The sequence below is a fragment of the Mus caroli genome, unplaced genomic scaffold, assembly GCF_978045245.1.
Source record: "Mus caroli unplaced genomic scaffold, Mus_caroli_1 scaffold_4, whole genome shotgun sequence".
Lineage (NCBI taxonomy): Eukaryota > Metazoa > Chordata > Mammalia > Rodentia > Muridae > Mus > Mus caroli.
The window spans coordinates 74755427-74775339 of NW_028227259.1; the positions used below are offsets into that span (position 1 = coordinate 74755427).

A 19913-nucleotide genomic window follows, 5' to 3' on the forward strand; every position below is an offset into this window, starting at 1 on the left:
TCCTTTAGAATGCACAGTTTGTAAGTTTGTTGATCCATGGAGGCATTGGGGAGCACCATCTAAGAATAAGGACTGTACAGCCGAGCTCCTTAAGCCTGAATCCCATTTCTGCTACCTGCAAACTCTGTGTGCTTCAGCAAGATACATAATGTCTCTGAGCATCGGGGAGAGGAAACAGCCATTATAGTATCTGCTACACTGAGATAATCTGTGCAAAGATGCACAGAGCAGGGCACAGATAAAGTCTTTCTATATGAGTTGCTGTTATTGTTACTTTTGATTATTGTTTTGAAAAGAAGAACCAGGTCTGCCACTGAAGTAGCATTGTGGAAATCCATGTGTAATTATAAAAATATAGCATGTTAATTGAATATTAAGTTGATATTCCTAAGATCGGGGGATGGCCCATTTGGTAAAAATGCCTGCATGAGGACCTGAGTTCAAATCCCCAGCACCCACCAAAAAGACCCCATGTGATGGCATGCATCTGTAAACTCACTGCTAGAGGCACAAAGATGGCTTCCCTGGACCCATGGTGCTCATTGGCCAACCAACCTATCCAAACCAATCAGGTTCAGTGAGATATACTGTCTAAAAAATTAAAGCAGTTTCCTCTGGCTTTCACTAGTGAATGCACATGTGTATGTGCACACATACATTTATGCATTTTCATATACACACACATACATGAATATGTACATACACATACGTGCACACACGTGGAAATACTTGTTCCAAATTTGGTTTGACTTTCAGGCAGCCAGATAGTTTTGGATATACATTTTGCACCTATGTAATTTGGTATTTTAGAGACAGGCCATCAGACATTCTTGGAATGCAGGAAATGTGTGGAGAATTAGTTCAGAGCAGAGGTTTGGGTATCAGTTATATTGGATGCTGCGGTTGGAGGAAGGTTGGCTGAGTGTGCTGTTTACAAGTAGGTGAAACGTAGGATGCCAAGGATGTTGTGGATGGTTTGAAGGAAGACGTGTGGATGATGTGCAGAAGGAAGCTCCTTTGACTGTCTTATGTTTGTCCTGGTGTCAGCCCTATGGAAAGCACATTGTAAATTATGACAAGCTAATTTTTCTTTAGACTCAGACCTACTTCTTTCAGATATCAAACCAATGCAAGTAGTAGGCCATGTACAAGATTTAGAATATCTGAGAAGGGAATGGCAAAAGAACACATTAGAGATTAAATAAGCAAAAGAAACGAGAAAGATAATTTGTTTAGCCCATGACCTACCTTTAGCTACAGAGAACAATAGCAGACTGTTTTCTCGGTGACTCAGAAAACAAGAGGAGTTCCCGGCCCTTTGCAAGACTTTCAAAGAACTAGAAAGAAGCTACTCTATGGGAGTTAAAGGTCCTTATCATCATTTTAGTATGTTATGTTTTGCTACATGTTATCAACCTTGGCTTTTCACAGACATCTTCGATACAGTGTTCTCTGGGCCTGGAAGCTTAGCTTGTGTCACTCTGTTTTCTGACTCACACTGTAATTCTCTTGACCTATATGTTGGTAGAACTTTCCATGATATGAGTAAAGGCTGAGTCTTTCTGTTCCATTCCATTATGAAAGTTCTACTTATTGAGCAAGCTTTCCCTACAGTGATGTCTGAGCTCCTTGATGTCCTACTAGTCCATACAACCGTGTGATCTTCATTCCCTCAGTGATGGCTTAAAGAAATTTTATGAACCCATTTATGTGGGTTTTGAGGTATTTTGGTTGTTTCAAATGTGGCATAATAGGCCAGAGAAGTGGCTCAGTGGTTAAGAGCACTGACTGCTCTTCCAGAGGTCCCGAGTTCAATTCCCAGCAACCACATGGTGGCTCACATCCATCTGCAATGGGATTGGATGCCTCCTTCTGATGTGTGTGAAGACAGCGACAGTGTACTCAGATACATTAAATAAATAAACCTTTTTTTAAAAAAAGAAAAAAAATTACATTTCATTATCCATAAATTTCTGGAGCTATTCAAAGTTTTATCATCCTCAGCACGATTCCCTCACTGGATTGGGTTATTCTTTCTTGAGAGGAACAGTCAAGTACACAGTAAAATGTTGACGAACATATCTAATGCCCACCTACTGAATGCCTGTAGCCATTGCCAAAAGTTCCACAGTTCCAGCCATACTACAAAAAGAAAACAAACAGACAAACAAACAAAAACCAATTATTGAACGTCTTAGAACTGTGTAGAGTTCAGGACCTATCGGGTAAGGGTATGACTACTGGCTTTAGAAGCAGGAAGATTAAATTTCAATTTCCGTTCTCACTCCAGTCAGCTGTTTAATCATAATTAGATATTCAGTCTCTCTGAATATCTGAATTAGAGGTCTTCATTTCAGAGATGCCAGGATATTTCTGCATTTGTAAACCAATACATTTTATACAGTATATAAATAGAATTAAGACAAAAAAATGGCATCACCATCTAGATCAATGCAGAGAAAACCTAAGATATAAAATTATATCATTTGGAAAAAATGAAAAGTATAAAACATTATGTCATCAGAATTAGAGGTCTTCAAAAAGAATGCATGTTTATTAGAAGCCAGTTAAATCATGCCTATAATCTTTGCACTTCAGAAGTAGAGATAGGAGGATCAAGAGTTCAAGGCTATCCTTAGCTGCATGCTGAATATTTTGAATTTCATGAGACTGTCTTAACAAACAAATAACATAAAAGAAAACAAACAAACAACAATAATAACAAACAAGCTACCATATTGCTTTTTAGGCTTTTCCTTCTGTACTGGCTAGTTTTGTGTCCACTTGACACAAGCTGGAGTTATCACAGAGAAAGGAGCTTCAGTTGGGGAAATGCCTCCACGAGATCCAGCTGTAAGGCATTTTCTCAATTAGTGATCAAGGGGAAAGGCCCCTTGTGGGTGGTGTCATCTCTGGGCTGGTAGTTTTGGTTCTATAAGAGAGCAGGCTGAGCAAACCAGGGGAAGCAAGCCAGTAAAGAACATCCCTCCATGGCTCTGCATCAGCTCCTGCTTCCTGACCTGCTTGAGTTCCAGTCCTGCATCCTTTGATGATCAACAGCAATGTGGAAAGTGTAAGCTGAATAAACCCTTTCCTCCCCAACTGCTTCTAGGTCATGATGTTTGTGCAGGAATAGAAACCCTGACTAAGACACCTTCCCTTAAAAATATGGCAAAGTTATTACAATAAATAAAATGTGAAAATACGTTATAAAACAATTCACTCCAATCTATATCTTATCCAGTAGCTCTCTGGTTAAACAGACACAACCACCAACCCAACAAGCATCTTCTCATTGCCTGTTCCTCTGATGCATGTTTAATAATAGGTAAGAACACACACACACACACACACACACACACAGAGATACTCTCACAGGAATTCTATCGGAGAAAGTCATCACAAATGCATAAATAGATAAGTAGTGATCAGGACCTGGCAGAGAAGTAGAATAAAATGATGTGACATTTGCAGATTAGATGACTAGTTTGGACTATATGGCTAAGTATGACCTCTTAAAGTGGACATGAGAGTCTAGATCTGAATGGTGAAAAATTTCCAGTCCAAGGGATCAACTGCTCTACAGTCCTTTATGCTGTCGTGAGCCTTCAAACTTTCAAAGTAAGTAGGGCCACTGAATCTGAGTTATACTAAGGATATTGAGCACTGGTTCTCAACTTTCCAAATGCTGTGACTCTTTAGTATAGTCCTCATGTGGTTGTGACCCTGACCATAAAGTTATTTACATTGTTACTTTATAACTGTAAGTTTTCTATTATTATGAATTGTAGTGTAAACATCTGTGTTTTCCAGTGGTCTTTTGGGGGTTGTGGCCCACAGGTTGTGAACCACTGATGTAGAAGAAAGATGGAGCTTTAGATAATAGTGACTTATTTAAGATAGAATGAAGATCCTGAGTTTATTCTGAGGGAATCCTGAAGCTACCAGGAAGTGATCTCATCTGCTTTAACTTCTAAGAAGGTCACTCAAGCTGCCATTTGAGGAACAGATTTGAAAGGGGGAAAGAGACTAGTTTTGAGGTCCTGAATTCGTTCAGTTGAGAGATGATGGTAACTTGCCTAAGGTAATGGAAATAGGTCTGGACACTCGGGGCATGTATTTGATGTGTAATGGACATGTGCAGGTGAGCCTCTGGATGGGAGAAAGCAGTGAGGGATCCAGAGTCTTAGGTTTTTGGTAACCATTTAGACAGTACAGTATTGTTATCCAAAGATGAGGAAGCCCAGAGAAAAGGTTGAAGAGGAATTGGGAACAGCACAACTGTGGCCATGTGGAATTTGAGGTTACTTTTATTTACTTATGGATTCCTCAAGTATTTCTTGAGTACCTATGAGCTACTACATTAGACTCTCGGAACATATTAATGAAACATGGGTTTCTCTGACCATTTAAAGTGTATATTTTATAGGGCGATAAAAATAAAAGTAAAAACAAGAGGTATATAGTGTGTAGTAATGGCAACAGTGGCAAATAATGGGGCCCTACCTGAGAAGTCTTCACTGATAAGGAGGAGAGACCTGAGGGAGGTCAAGATGTGAGCCATACCACTGTCCATCTTCTACAAGAGCCTTGTGGCCAGCTAATGGCAAGAGTTTTGTGGAGAGTTGCACGGATGAGTCTTGATTCTAATAAGAGGTTAGAGTTGAAGATACAGGTTGTTGTTAGGGTTACTATTGCTGTGATGAAATATCATGATCAAAAAAACTTGAAGAGGATGCAAAAAAAACAAAAAACAAAAAACAAACAAAAAAAAAAACCTTGCATCAGCTTACACATCCACATCACAGTTCGTCATCAAAGAAGTCAGGACAGGAACTCCACTGGCTCAGGGACCTGGAGGCGGGAGCAGAGGTCATAGAGGAGTGCTGCTTACTGGCTTGCTCAGCCTGCTTTCTTGTAGAACTCAAGACCACCAGCCTAGGCATGGCACTACCCATAATGGGCTAGGCCCTCTCTTAATCAATCACTAACTAAGAAAATGCCTTGAAGGCTTGCCTACAGCTGGATCTTATAGAGGAATTTTCTCAACTGAGGTTTCTTTCTCTCTAGTCACTCCTGCTTGTGTGAGGTTGACATGAAACCAGTACACAGGTTCATAGGCTGTGCATAAAGACATTTTGTTTCAAAGATCAAACTGTATGAGAACACCAGAGAGAGGAGTTTAGATGGAGAGGAGAAGGCAATCCTGAAGCTTGCAAATAACTGAGGGGTGAGAAGAAAGGTCACTGGAGATGGAATATAATGTAGTGTCAGAGTACTTGACTCGATGCTTGAATCTCTAAGTTCAATACCTAATGTAACAAAAAGACAATAACATAATACGTACGTACATACATACATACATACATGTAGCTTAGTCTGTAAAAACCCTTGCCTGGCAAGCATGAGGACCTCAGCTTAGTCCCTAGTACACACATCTCATCACAGAGGAAGTGGGGACAGACAGATCCTAGAGCTTGCTGGTCACGCATTCTACCTTCCACGGTGAATTCTAGACCAGTTATGGGTCCCTGTCTCAAAACACAAAAGAAAAAAACAAAACAATGAATCCTGAGAAATAACACCCAAGGTTCTCTGACTGTTACATACATACACATATATATGTGTGAGGGCACACACACACACACACACACAAATAAATAAACATGTATAAAAGACTGCTAGGAACATTAAACAGTGAGTGCCATCAAGGTAGATGAGAAAACAGGTAAGAATGATGTCAGAAGCCCTAAAGAGTTATTTCCAGAGGAGTTGACTATTATTAAAGTTTCAAATGCGATACACACACACACACACACACACAATCATACTGCTTTGCAAGATGGAGCTTGAAGGTGACCTTGAGAAGAGGTCAATGGAGAGTTAAAACAGGAAGTCCTGAACTTGGTTGAGGAGTGACTGGTGTACTGAGACTCAGATGTGAAGAAGAACTGCTAGAGGACCCAGAGGACAGGATCCGGATCACAAGTGGAGGCCTTGGCACTTAAAACAAGGAAGGCTGAGTTGTGCATTGCCATAAGGTAACAGACTAAGAGCATGGATAGAGGTGCAGACAAGGCTAGACCTAGAGATGGAAAAGGAAGGCACTTCCTAATCCACTGTGTCCTCTTTCCTCTATAAGGACGGGGTAAGTTTATTGACCATGAATTCTCATGGGTAGAATTTGAAGGCCAGGGCAGAAAGGAGGGAGGTGTTGTGTACGGCTTAGGAGCTACCATATTCAGCCTGCAATATTCAGATGGTGAATTTTATCCTACAGCCAAGAGGCTCGAGTCCTATCAGGAAGCTGTCTCTGAAGAGGAGGAATGCACAGACACTCTCGGCGGCTCCCTCAGCAACATGGTGAGACCCAGAGCCCAGGGCTGCAGGACAGTTCCCAGTGGGCTTCTGGGAAAGCCCTCGGCTCAGCTCTCCGGGAGCACCTCTGCTGTAGGAAATGGAGAAGGATCTGGGGAAGTGCCTCATTCCAGACAGGCCGCCTTCAGTAGTCCCATGGTAAGCATGACGTCATCACCACACCCTGGACAGAGCCACTCCCTGGTATCTTAGCCCAGACAACACTGCTTTTCTTTGTCTGCAAAATAGATGACATTGCTACAGTTCAGCATGATGGTGACACGTAAGTTTAAAAAAAAATGCAAAATTGAGATTTGTGCATTTGAGATTTGAGATAATTCAGTGTTGAGAAGTTGGGTGTCATTTCTGAAAAATAAAATATTTCTGGTTAGAACTGATTTTGTCAGAGCCTGAAGAAGGCTATCTTGACATAAGGATAACAGCTAACTCTAAGAACCACGAAGACTTAACCAGAATTATCTTGGTGACATGTATGTTTCTCTAATTAATCGGTCTTTTGGTGTCTTTTTGTTACTTTCTAATCTTCCTCTGCATTCCACCCAACCTAGTTCTCCTTCCTCATCTCTAGCTCCACGAAGGGCACTTTCCAGTATTTTCATTTCAGAGTTCAACAAGTGGTTTGAGTCCCAGTGACAACTCTTAGGAACTGACTAGTTATCCCCATGAACAAACCCATATTCCTGCAGAAGAGGCGGATCACATAGAACAGGGGAGACAGAAAAGATGATTGTGTAAACGAATTAGTGATCAATACTTGCACCGAATTTAAAATTACCTCTCTAAAATGTTTACTGCCTTCTCAGCCTTTCATATTTCATGAATGCCTGTATTTAACCAAGATGGAGATTTCCCACTGTGAGATCAGTAATAACGCAGGCAGACAGCACACTATGAGTAGAGAGGCTGCCAGAACTGTTGCTACATTATGGTCGTTGCTTGACTTTCATGGTAGATATATTGCATAAGCAGACCCCAGGTGTCTATATGTCTCTTGACTTGAGAAAGCCTACAGGGCATCCATCTCTAGGCTCTTTGCAAACTTGCTGTGAAATGAGCACCTGCAGTAATGGCATGGCCACCGCCAACTCAGTTCAGTGGCACTCAGGAGACAACACCCCTGACAGTACAACTTCTTATTTAGCAATCTGTTTTAAAACATCTCGCTTCCCTCTTCATGCACAGACCTTTTTTTCTATAGTCAATTTTAACCATATGCCAGAAAGAAATATATATGTATGCATGTATATACTCGTTTCTCTATGATACTGTCTTGTCTTTACTAGTCACTTGTACATTTTCTACACATTTGAAAGTAAGCAAGTGTTAACTGACATCTAGTTGGTGGGAGCCCAGTGCTGGCTTGCCCCTCCTGTTTTCTGAATAGGCCTCACTCTCCTGTGGGAACAAATAGATACTTCTGGAAGCCTTTGTGGCTTTTTCTATGCTATCTCCTCTGAGACACCTTCTCGCCTCTATCAAATCTGATGAACCACTAAGGGAGGGCTGTAGGTTCTCTGAATCTTTGCTGTCAGCCTCCAGGTTTTCTGAGCGCTTTTCCATTGTCAGCTTGTCTGCATAACACTGGCCTTATTTCTGTACCTGACATTGTACCATTACAGCCTTGAGAGCAAAGACTTTTCAACCTTTGAATCCTAGCACAGTGCCTGCCACGTTTATTTTCAAAACAGTGTTTTGGAAGGTTGTTGATTGAATCTGATCACCAGACCCAGTCTTCCCATACAGTTTGTTTGTTTTCACTTGCCCCCTTCTCCAGTGCCTTGTGTACAGGGACATCCCGGGCTTGTTTTTGTTCTGTGTCTTGCAAAGCCACACTATTATAAATAGGATAAAGTGGTCATTCCATGAAATGTGACTCTCACTTTTGAGTCTTAAGTCTTACAAGCTGAGCTTAAGATTTTAAGAAAACTACATAATCCTTGACCTGAAAAGTCACTGTAATGTATATTCTGAATCTGGTTCTAGAAGCCCATCTGTGAAGCCTGGGTTAAGAGTGCCTGTGTGAATGCCAAGTGTCTTGAAAAAGGCCGTGAGATGTGACCCATAGGAAGGAAGTGGGCGACCACACAGGTCACAGCAAAGCCTCGGAACTGCTGGACCACCGAGTTGGCATACAGGAAAGAGGCATCTGTGTGTGTGGCCTTTGTATTTTTCCTTCAGGTGTGTGGCATTTAGGATTTAGAGGAGACCGGGAAAAGGCTTTTGTTCCATAAAAACCAAAGTAACATAAGTAGAGCAGCAAATTCTTGGAGCTGCAGTATCAGCAGGGTATGAAGTAAAACCTTAGTCAGGGAGAGATTGAGAGGAGACTGGGCAGCCTTACAATTGCCCGGTCATCTCCATCAGCCCATAGAGTATCTTTTTTCATTATTAAACCATGGATGTTTAGAGGTTTGTAGAAAAAATTGTGTAGGTTCCTGTTACTCTCAATTTGAAAACACGATATTTACATTCCGTTGAAGCCGTACAAAAGCTTCTGCAAACAGCCAGGAGAGTAAAGGGAGCCTAGCCAGATTTTCCATTTAACTTGGATCTAAATAGGGGAGAAAAATAACAGGAGAGAAAAAAAAGTCTGAAGTAGAATTCCTTCCGTCAAGTAGGACGTTTGAATCCTGCTGACAAACATGAACTTGGAATGTATCCAGAGTCTTCGCACAAGTTGATAACAAAGATGTAACATCCATCTTGAAACTGGCAAGGCTTTGCAGGCAGTGTAGAACAGTGGTTCACAGCCAGAGGTGGTGACCTCTTTAGGGAACTATGGAATGCTCCCTTCACAGGGGTCGCATATCAGATATCCTACATATCAGATATTTACATTATAATTCATAATTGTAGCAAAATTATATTTATTAGGTAGCAATAAAAATAATTTCATCGTTGGGGGTCACCACAACATGAGAAACTGTTAAAGGCTCACGGCATTAGCAAGGCTGAGAACCACTGGTGTTGTCTGTGTTGTGCTGTGGATTCTGTAATCTCATTATGAGTGGAAATGGTCTCTGAGACTTGACCAGATGCCTGGTTGAGATCCAGTGGGAGTGTGTGTTTGTTTTCCAAGGGCAGTGACTCTGTCTTGTTTGTTTCTCTACCCTTTCTATATAGAATATAAGGCCAGCAAGTATTTGATAGTAGTGTACAATAAACTTGGGTTCCTTATATGCCAAATACTGGGTTAGGGATTTAAAGATTGGTAGAATGTGGTCCTTGCCTTAAAGAGATTTCTGACCTCTGCAGAGGACACTGTTTAAACACAGCTGCTTCAGATAAACAGGCAGGGTTTTATGTAAGATGGCAATGGTTGTCTAGCATAGCAAGGGAACGAATATTCACTTATATGCCGAGGCCACGGCAAAGACGGCTCTGGTCTTGGGAAATAATTATGGATATAGTCATTTAGATCAAAATTGTACATGACTGTTTTGCATCCTCTCCTCAACTCAAGAGCTCTCTTAGTCATGAGGGATTAAGTTATTTTGTCAGAGTCAGTGTAGTACTCTGTTTTGGGAGTGTCATTTTGATGTGAATGCCTCCTTACATCTTCCTGAGCTCTCTTCTTTTGTTTATATTCTTTTATGGTGGTTTCAGTGTCTCTTCTGCACTGCCAAGTACCTAGAAAGACCCAGTTTCATTTTGACAGTTCTTATCTGCAGAGTCCTGCTGACAGGAGTATCTCTTTCATGACGGAATACACATGCATGACTTTACCTAGCTTTAGTATTGCTTCTATTGTCACGCTCACAGAACAGGATTTCAGCTTTATAGTCCTCTACTTGCCGAATTTAGATAGAATTTAAGAATACATTGTGATGGCTCATAGCAGGTGAATTTTAAACCTGTCGTGGACCCTGGTGATCTGAAAGAAGAGTGTGTGTCATTTGAAAGGAAGGAAAGAAGAAAGGCTTGCAGGCAAAGGAACCCGTCGCCCCTGGCTGGCTGTCAGGGGAGTCCAGCTGAGACAGGAGTGTAGAATGTGTAATTGCCAGCATTGTGCTTCTCTCATTAAACCTTTGATCACTCTCACCAAATGCCAGAGCAGAAACACTAGCTACGGTACCCCTATCTTCTCCTTGCTATTTAAATAAAGTTCCTGATAAGAGCAACCTGGAGTTTGAGTGGATACAGGCCCTCGAGGCAGGGAGGGCCCAGACGGAAGCCTGAGGCAGTAGGTCACTTTGTACCCAGTCAGGAGGCAGAACTGATGCCCTGCTGTTCCTCCTCCTTTATTCTGTCTAGGAACAGGTCTGATGGGATGTGCCACCTACATTTATAATTGGTCTTTCCTCTTTAATTAAACCTTCCGGGACACACCCTCACAGACACACCCATTTCCTTAGGACACACCCTCACAGACACACCCATTTCCTTAGGTAATTCTAAATCCAGTCCAGTTGAGAATGAACCTTATCCCTGTCGTGGTCATGTGAATACAGTATCACATGACCCGGTTGCACTTTCTTCTGTCAAGTGCATCTCCTGGCCTCTCTGAGGTCAGTGTGCTTTGCTTATCAGCATCCAAGACTTCCTGTAACACAGTGGTGCTTCTTTAGGGCTGTGATTCTAAGCTGTACTCTCCGAAGCAGCCTAAAAGATACAGTGTGAAAATGAGGTTTCTATGTTGACATGTTTGTGGTACTCTTGAGTGAGTTTGACATGCACTCTGTCCGGTGAAATGGGGTTCCTGCACTGCACCCCACTCTGATGGCAGGACTTCTTAGAGAACACCCTTACCTGGAAGAGGAAGGCACAGTTGCCAAACATTTGCTGATGAGAAAGCTGGCTGTAAATACCCTGGCTGTGGAATGTTGATTAGTCTCCTAGCCTGCTTATGATTTTTATTTTCTTATAGAAAGTTGTTTTTATAATATGAATGAACTGAGCAAAAAAATATTTTGTTCAATTCTCTGATATCACTTTTGAAATAACTGGTGTTCATCAGTTGTTGAGTAAAGTACAGCCATGGTAGAATTCTAAGCACAATACAATACATACTTAAGTGTTGTGTATGTCAAAGTGAGAATCCTGTCAACTAGATTTTCATAGAAGGTGGTGTTTCTATCTCCTATTTAACTGGATAGTCAAAATATTCTCCATTTAAAACATATAAATATAGATTTCCCTTTTATTTATATGTGCTTCATTTTATTGTTTTCTTTCTCAAGATATCATATGCAGCAAACTTCACAAATTAAATTTATTGGGCTGATGAGATGGCTCAGTGGGTTAAGGCACTTGCTGCCAAGCCTGACTGCCTGGATTGGATCTCTGGACCCACATGGTAGAAGGAGAAAACCAGGGCTGGTGAGATGGCTCAGCAGGTAAGAGCACCCGACTGCTCTTCCGAAGGTCCTGAGTTCAAATCCCAGCAACCAAATGGTGCCTCACAACCATCCGTAATGAGATCTGACTCCCTCTTCTGGAGTGTCTGAAGACAGCTACAGTGTACTTACATATAATAAATAAATAAATCTTTTTTTTTTTTAAAAGAATATACCATCTGGGAAGAATATACCATCTGGGCAGAGGTTGAAGCAGAAGGATTGGGGCCAACCTGTGTTATAGAGTAAGACCGTGGAAGCTGGAGAGGCAGCTCAGTAGTTAAGAACCCTGGCTGCTCTTCCAGAAGTCCTCAGTTCCATTCCCAGCAACCATATGGTGGCTCACAACCATTTTAAAAAAAGAAAAAAAAAAAAAAAAAAAGAAAAAGAAAGAAGGAAAAAACCAACTTCCTTACATCAGTTTCTGATCTCCATGTGTGCCTCGGAACATGCACACACATATATACACACATTCACACACATGGAAATAAGTAAATGCAGAAAAACATGAAAATGTAGTTTACCATCTCCTGCTTCACTTAGCTCTCTATTGTAGATGTTATTGATGTTAATAGCAATTACCATATTGTCTCCTCAGGAAACAGACGTGGTACCAGATACCAGACTTTTAGACAAATTTAGCCAGATTACCCCTCAGCTGCTCACTCGACTGGATGGTACCGCACTGAGTTCACCGCTGGAGACTTTGTACATCATGGACTTCTTTATTGCACTGGCAATTTGCAACACGGTGGTGGTTTCTGCTCCGAACCAACCTCGGCAAAAGGTAAATTTAAACGAGGGTTTTCCCTGTCAGGGAAAATATGGGGTTTACAGGCATCTGTACTGAGTTTGTTACGTGATGACAATAAATAAGAACGCAGCAGGGATAGCAGGTGTGTACCATTTCCTTGGGATTTGTTCTTGGCTCTGCACTTAGCATAGTTTTTGGTCCTAATGTGTTTAGTGCTCTCAAAGCCTCAAGAGCTAGGCACTCTTGCTCTGTTCTTCTTGCATTTTAAAATTACTAATTAATTAATTAGGACTGTGTTAATTTATTAGTTACTTTACATCCTGACTGCAGTTCCCCTCCCCAGTCTCCTCCAGTCTCCCTGCAACCCTCATCCACTCCTTCTCAATTTCTCCTCAGCAGAAGGGAGATCTCCCATAGATATCAACCACCCTTAGCATATCAAGTCTCAGTAAGAGTAGATCCATCGTCTATTGAGTCTAGAAGAGGCCACTCACTAAGGGAAAAGAGTCCCAAAGGCAGGCAATGGAGTCAGAGACAGCCCCTGCACCCACTGTCAGGAGTCCCCCACGAAGACCAAGTTGAACATCTCTTACATATGTTCAGAAGGCCTAGGTAAGTCTTATGCATGCTCTCTTGTTGGCAGTTCAGTCTCTATGAGCCCCTATGTGTCCAGGTCCGTTGATTCTGTAGGTTTTCTTGTGATGTCCTTGATCTCTCTGGCTCCTACAATCCTTCCTCCCCTTCTGCAGGATTCCCCCACTTCAGCCTAACATTTGTTTGTGGGTCTCTGAATCTGTTTCCATCAGTTGGGTTTCTGCATGTTTCTGTCAGTTGCTGAGGCTGGAGAGCAGTTACAAAGCTAGGCTCATAACCAAAAATGTTCTGCTGCATTGTAAAGATGCCTTGGAAGGATTTCACCAGTGTTGTGAAACCACTGTGTGTGTGGGGGGGGTTAAGGGTAGGGGGTGATCCTAGGCAATAGGACTCTGGGCTTACTCTGAACTTGTACATTGCCTTCCTTGCCCCACTAAATTGGAGCTGCCTATGAGGCTTCTGAGACCTACAACATCATATGCATTACATCAAACAAAACGGGAAGCATTAGTTCAATTGCCATGACAATGACAAGCTTTCTTCATGTGCCAGCTAGGTTCTCTTTTAGCTCAATCTATCTGTAACCCATTATGAGTATAATGTGCCAGGATTCAGAAGTTCTTTAGTGTAGCTGTGCCTAAGAGCTTGTGGAAAATTTATTTCCAGTTAAGAAGAAAAACCACTGGTGATCTATCATGGTGTATCTTGCCTTTCCCACACATCCACTTAAAATTCAATTTACAGCAAAATCCAATTAAATGTTAATTTCCCTACCAGTCATTTTCTTTTGGCAACTTCAGAGGTGGGAACTTTAACATAAAAGTAATTCACTTTCAATTAAGCTGCACCTGATCCTAGACCGTATTTAACACAGTGTTAAATATGAGAAGATGCTCATAAAAAAAAAGATGATTATGTAATTAGAGAATAAATGAGGATTTGAAGAAAATGTACCACATGATGTTTTACACCCGTTTTCAAAGTTGGTAATATTTGGCATTCTCTCTCTATAAAATATTGTTGATTTATTCCTAGGGATGTTATGCCTTACCACTTAAACTCTTTATGGGCATAAAGAGCCCTGCTGCTCCCAGAGTCTTAGGGTAATGAGAAAGGGAGCATAGGAAAGGTACAAAGTCTTCGCGGTGACAAGGTGCACGCTTTGCTTTCTGTCTGAGTCTCTGATAGTGTCAAAGACTGACCAGCCACAGCCCTCCAAAAACATCATAGTGGCAGCTACTAGAGAAAATGTTTAGATTCTCCTCATACTCTTGTATGAATAAATTTTAGAATCCATTGGGTGATCTTTCATGATAGGCAGGAAGTTGTAAGCTTAATCCCTGATATTAAAAGTATAAAAGGAGACAAGGTACAAATGAGAACAGATTGTATACTAACAACTAGTTAAGATCACGTGATGACGAGGGTAAGTTCCTCTTAACTGACTTTCATGCACTGGCCTGTTTTGTTGTAACTGTCAAGTTAACATTTTATGGACTGTAAAAAGGGGAAAGAAAAATGTATTTTGTTAGCTTTTTAGTCACTTCCCTCCAGTGGCCTTGGGATGTGTGGTCTTATTTTTGTTTTATTTTTATTTTTTACTATTTCTGAACTTTTCCTGTAATATACTCCTCAAGCACTGGTCTTTTTAAATAATCTATCCATGCTCTATAAACTTATTTTAAAAATATATTTCAAGAAGATGTTTTGTTTTAATATTGAATATTTAACTTGAACTTTCATCTTAATGGTGATTAATTGCTTCATAATTGATTCTTTGAGACAAGGTCTCATTATGTAATCCAGTCTGGCTTTGAATTTGGGGGCCCTTCTACTTCTCTCTTTCAAGACCTGAGATTATATGAAGCACTACTATGCCTGATTCAATGTGCTTATAATTGTTATTGTGTGTGTAAAATTAACTTTCTTTCTTTCTTCCTTTCTTTTGTTTTATTTTCTTTTTTTGAGACAGGGTTTCTCTGTATAGTTCTTACTGTCCTGGAACTCACTCTGTAGACCAGGCTGGCTTTGAACTCAGACATCAATCTGCTTTCCCTCCCAGGTGCTGGGATGAAGGCATGCACCACCACTCTCAGCTTTAGAAACAATTTTATGATTTAATCCAATAGTAGCATTTTGTTCCTTAATAGTTATAGAAATGTACAATGTCATCACGTGTAGCATCGTCTTCTCTGGTGACTTTTATTTGCCTTCCTGTTTGCTATGGAATTTGTAGGGAGAATACAGATTGGCAGTTAAGACGGTGGTAACACTTTCAGAATTGTGATGATCTCATTTTGTACGTGTTAATGAGAACTTGTTCCACTGTCTTTCCTAGATTGGACTCTCCTCACTGGGTGGAATGCCCATCAAGTCCTTGGAAGAGATTAAAAACATCTTCCAGAAATTGTCTGTCCGGAGATCAAGTTCACCGTCCCTTGCCAGTGGGAAGGATTCATCCTCTGGGACTCCCTGTGCCTTTGTGAGCAGAATCTCTTTCTTTAGTCGACCAAAACTGTCACCTCCTATGGAGGACGACTCTTCCCAAATGGATGAAATCCCCCAGGCCAGTAACTCAGCTTGCTGTACAGAAACAGAGGCACAAAACAGTGCCGTAGGACTCAGCGTCAGCTCCGCTGAAGCCCTCAATGGACCACCGCCCTTGGCTTCCAACCTGTGCTATGAGGCAGAGAGTCCAGATGAAGCAGCCTTGGTGTATGCCGCCAGAGCTTACCATTGCACTTTACAGTCTCGGACCCCAGAGCAGGTCATGGTGGACTTTGCTGCTTTGGGCTCATTAACATTTCAACTCCTACACATCCTGCCCTTTGACTCCGTAAGGAAAAGAATGTCGGTCGTGGTCAGGCATCCTCTTTCCAAACAAGTTGTGGTGTATACAAAAGGCGCTGATTCTGTTATCATGGAGCTGCTGTCTGTGGCTTCCTCAGGTATGTTTACAATGTTGCCATGGTGATGGTCAGACGGACTGGAGAGTCCCAGCTACTCCCACACTTGAAAAATGCAGCTTCAGGGGTTGTTGGGAAGACAGAGAGGCTCAGGGGTTGCTGAGACCTTGGCTTGTTTACATCTGAAGCCCATCACTAGCTGAGCCTCTGCAGTTACCTATTTGTTCTTCTGGGAAAATGGGCATCACAATACCTTTTTTTCCTTTTTTTTCTTATTAGATATTTTCTTTATTACATTTCAAATGTTATCCCTTTTCCTATTTTCCTTTACAAAAATTCCCTATCCTCTTCCCCCTCCCCCTGCTCCCCAAAATGCCTATACCCCAGTAGGCATTTCCCTATACTGGGGTATAGAACCTTCACAAGACCAAGGGCCTCTTCTCCCATTGATGACTGACTAGGTCATCCTCTGCTACATATGCAGCTAGAGCCATGAGTCCCACCATGTGTTTTCTTTGATTGGTGGTTTAGCCCCAGGAAGCTCTGGGGGTACTGTTTGGTTCATATTGTTGTTCCTCCTATAGGGCTGCAAACCCACCCCTTGTGCTCTTTTAGGTACTTTCTTGAGCTCCTTCATTGGAGACCCTGTGCTCCGTCCAATGGATGGCTGTGAGCATCCACTTCTGTATTTGCCAGGCACTGGCAGAGCCTCTCAGGAGACAGCTATATCAGGCTCCTGTCAGCAAAATCTTGTTGGCATCTGCAATAGTGTCTGGGTTTGGTGGCTGTTTATGGGATGAATCCCCAGGTGGGGCAGTCTCTGGATGGTCATTCCTTTAGTCTCTGCTCCACACGTTGTCTCTGTAACTCCTTCCATGGGTATTTTGTGCCCTCTTTAAGAAGGATCAAAGTATCCACACTTTGGTCTTCCTTCTTGAGTTTCTTGTGTTTTGCAAATTTTATCTTGGCTATCCTGAGCTTCTGGGCTAATATCCACTTATCAGTGAGTGCATATCATGTGTGTTCTTTTGTGATGGGTTACCTCACTCAAGATGATATCCTCCAGATCCATCTATTTGTCTAAGAATTTTACCTTTTTATGGGTTCCCAAGAGGCTTGATGTCAGTCTGTGTGAAATTCTGGAAGCATCTATGCCTAGCAAGAGAGGAGTGCCCTGGAGAAGCTAGATAGCGCTGACCCCTCACAGCAGCATCTGTACCAAAGCTTTAGTGCTTCCTCCTCACAGGAGGAAAGAATCCAAGAGAAGAATTATGCAGCTGTATTCTCTCCTAGGCACACAGCTGAGACTCAAAGCTAAAATGCCATTTGTGTCTTATGGATTAAACTGTCATTTTTAGAGGAGGAAAAAGTCTAATTGGACAGGCTGGCAGGGGTAATGATTTTCTGTTCCTGGTTTCAGATGGAACAAATCCGGAAGAACAACAGATGATAATAAGGGAGAGAACACAGAGGCACCTGGACGAGTATGCCAAACGAGGGCTGCGCACTCTATGTGTAGCAAAGAAGGTGAGACTGCCGGGTGCACCCTGGTCTTACTGCTTCTCTTGGTTACTCATCATTACTGAAAATGAGTGTGTACCAGACCTCAACCCAAACTCAGGTACCAGGGAAGTTTCCCTAACTAGGGTCCCTTTTTGTAGCCTCTCCATTCAGCGCATAACTGAGTGGCTTGAATGTAAACAGTTGTTTCTCTAGAAGTAAAAACCCCAACATCTTATTATCTCCCACACCGCCTCCCCCCACCCCCAGAACCTTGTGGATAACATCCTCCCTGTTCATCAGCATTAAATGAGATTTAAAAAAATGTGGGCTAAGAACAGCCTTCACTTTTCTCTTGTGAAGTCTTGGTAGTTTCGTTTGGCCTGTTTCCTTATGTGCCCATAAACTGATCTTTCAATCCAAGTAAGCTTGCCAGATGTTTTTATCCCAGTTTTGATTATTGTTTATGGAAAACAGTCTTGGTGTATGATATGTCCTTTCTAAATGAAAAGTTAAATACAAGCAGAGCCCAGAAGTGCTTTGGGGGCTGTTATTGCCAACGCCTCTCCCTGACCACCCACGTTATATGCTTAATTGTTGTGAAAGGCAAATCGGGGCTGGCTCTGTTGTGGACTTCCAAGAGAACCAGTCAACCAGGAAGGATCAAATGCCTCTATGATACAATTGTAGGAAGCGTGGGGGATTCAAGGTCGAACCAACTCTGGCTTTTCACTTGAATGTGTTCCAATAGATATTATATTTTCCCAAATCAAATTACCTTTCAAGTAAAAATGAGTGTATAAGAGAGAAATTGCCTTGCTCTCTCCTCTTGACCCTTGTTTTAAGACCTGAAATGCAAATTTATCTGTTATGGCAATTAAAGAGAGGAAGACATTTGCTCCTTCTCCAGGAATTGCGTGTACGTGTTATTAGAACAAAGGCCTTCCTGTGTTTTATGTATATGGCGCCTTTCTTGTTACCTTTCCTGAAACTTAACCTTAGGAGCTAATCTTCAGAGGACATCTGAAGTGCTGTTGGCTGTGGCCAGAGTTAACCAGCAATAGAAGGCCTCCAACGTCTGTACGGTCTAATAGGTAACCCGCTTTCACCAAAGATAATGTTTAAATTTCCAAGCAATACGACGCTGTAATGTCCTTCTATCATCATCAAGGTCACATACACATACGTGGTCAGTGTTTGGGGATCGTGTGTCCATAAGGTGAAGGAATATGGGTCAGCTAGGATGATGCCCATAGGGTGGAATTTAGAAACAAAGGTGTTGCATGGAATTTTGCCCAAAGTTAGTCCTGGTAGTGTATTGCATGGTTACATAAGCAGCCTCCTAGCCTCTTTTCTTCCTCTCGTAGGTCATGAGTGACACGGAATATGCAGAGTGGCTGAGGAATCACTTTCTAGCTGAGACCAGCATTGACAACAGGGAGGAACTGCTAGTTGAATCTGCCATGAGACTAGAAAACAAACTCACGTTACTTGGTAGGTAAATGGCGCTGCGTTGCCTGTGCAGATAATTTGTCTCTAAAGCCATTATTTTTGTCTCTTTTAGCAACTTTGGTCTTTTTTTTAAAATAATTACCTTATTTTAATTTTATTTTTTGTTTCTTTTGGTTTGAGATGGGGTTTCTCTGTGTAGTCTTGACTATTCTGGAACTAGCTATGTAGACCAGGCTGGCCACGATCTCACAGAGATCCACCTGCCTCTCTGCCTCTGAGTGCTGGGATTCAAGGCAAGAACTGCCACCACCCAGCTAGCCACATTGATCTATTTATTAAGCATATTTGGTTCTCCCTATTTTGTCCATTCTGATCTCTTCCCACGTTCAAGTGCATTCAGACCCGAGTTCCACTGCAGTGAACTAGAGTTCCTTTGTGGTGGGACCAGAGTGGGCATTCTTAGGAAGATGCAAACCTAAATACCCCACGCCTAATACAAAGTCAGACACACACCCTGCCTGGTCCAAGAGAAGGATTTTGCACCTGTCTTGCAAAGAATTGGATAAAGTCTTGAATACGTGTTGTCTTCTTAAATCTTTATAACAAACACGCATCTTATTTAGAAGAGACAGATCATGGAGTCATGCCATGTCTTGTTCACACTCAAAGGCTTAGACATCCACTGACAAGCAAGAAACTCAAGCATCCCGAAGTATAGGCTCCACATCCTTTATTCTGCACTGGCACGTGATCTTCTCTTTCCTGACTCCAACCTAAACTGCACAAACACAACCAACACCTCTTGCGTCAGCTTGACCCGTACCTTGGAATCACTCAAAGATCTCAAAACTGTCCTGATGGCAGAACCATGTCCCCAGGAACTGCAGGACTGTTGGTCTTGTGCGTTACCTTGACATTGGAGTTCTTCCTGAAAGCCTCCTAAGGGATTTGGAGGAGCTGTCAAGTTCAGAAGAAGTGCCTTGGCATACGGAG

At 41.9% G+C, this 19913-nt stretch overlaps 1 protein-coding gene across 2 annotated transcripts in view; it reads left to right on the plus strand.

Moving 5' to 3' along the window:
• The window catches only part of Atp10d (ATPase phospholipid transporting 10D (putative)), a 95803-nt gene that overhangs the window by 48636 nt on the left and 27254 nt on the right, over positions 1-19913 (plus strand). For both annotated transcript variants that reach the window (XM_021162656.2, XM_029477564.2), the window contains exons 10-14: positions 6281-6516; positions 12313-12501; positions 15401-16010; positions 17389-17495; positions 18836-18962. In XM_021162656.2, coding sequence (XP_021018315.1) covers positions 6281-6516; positions 12313-12501; positions 15401-16010; positions 17389-17495; positions 18836-18962 — 1269 coding nt within the window. The remainder of the gene's footprint in view (positions 1-6280; positions 6517-12312; positions 12502-15400; positions 16011-17388; positions 17496-18835; positions 18963-19913) is intronic.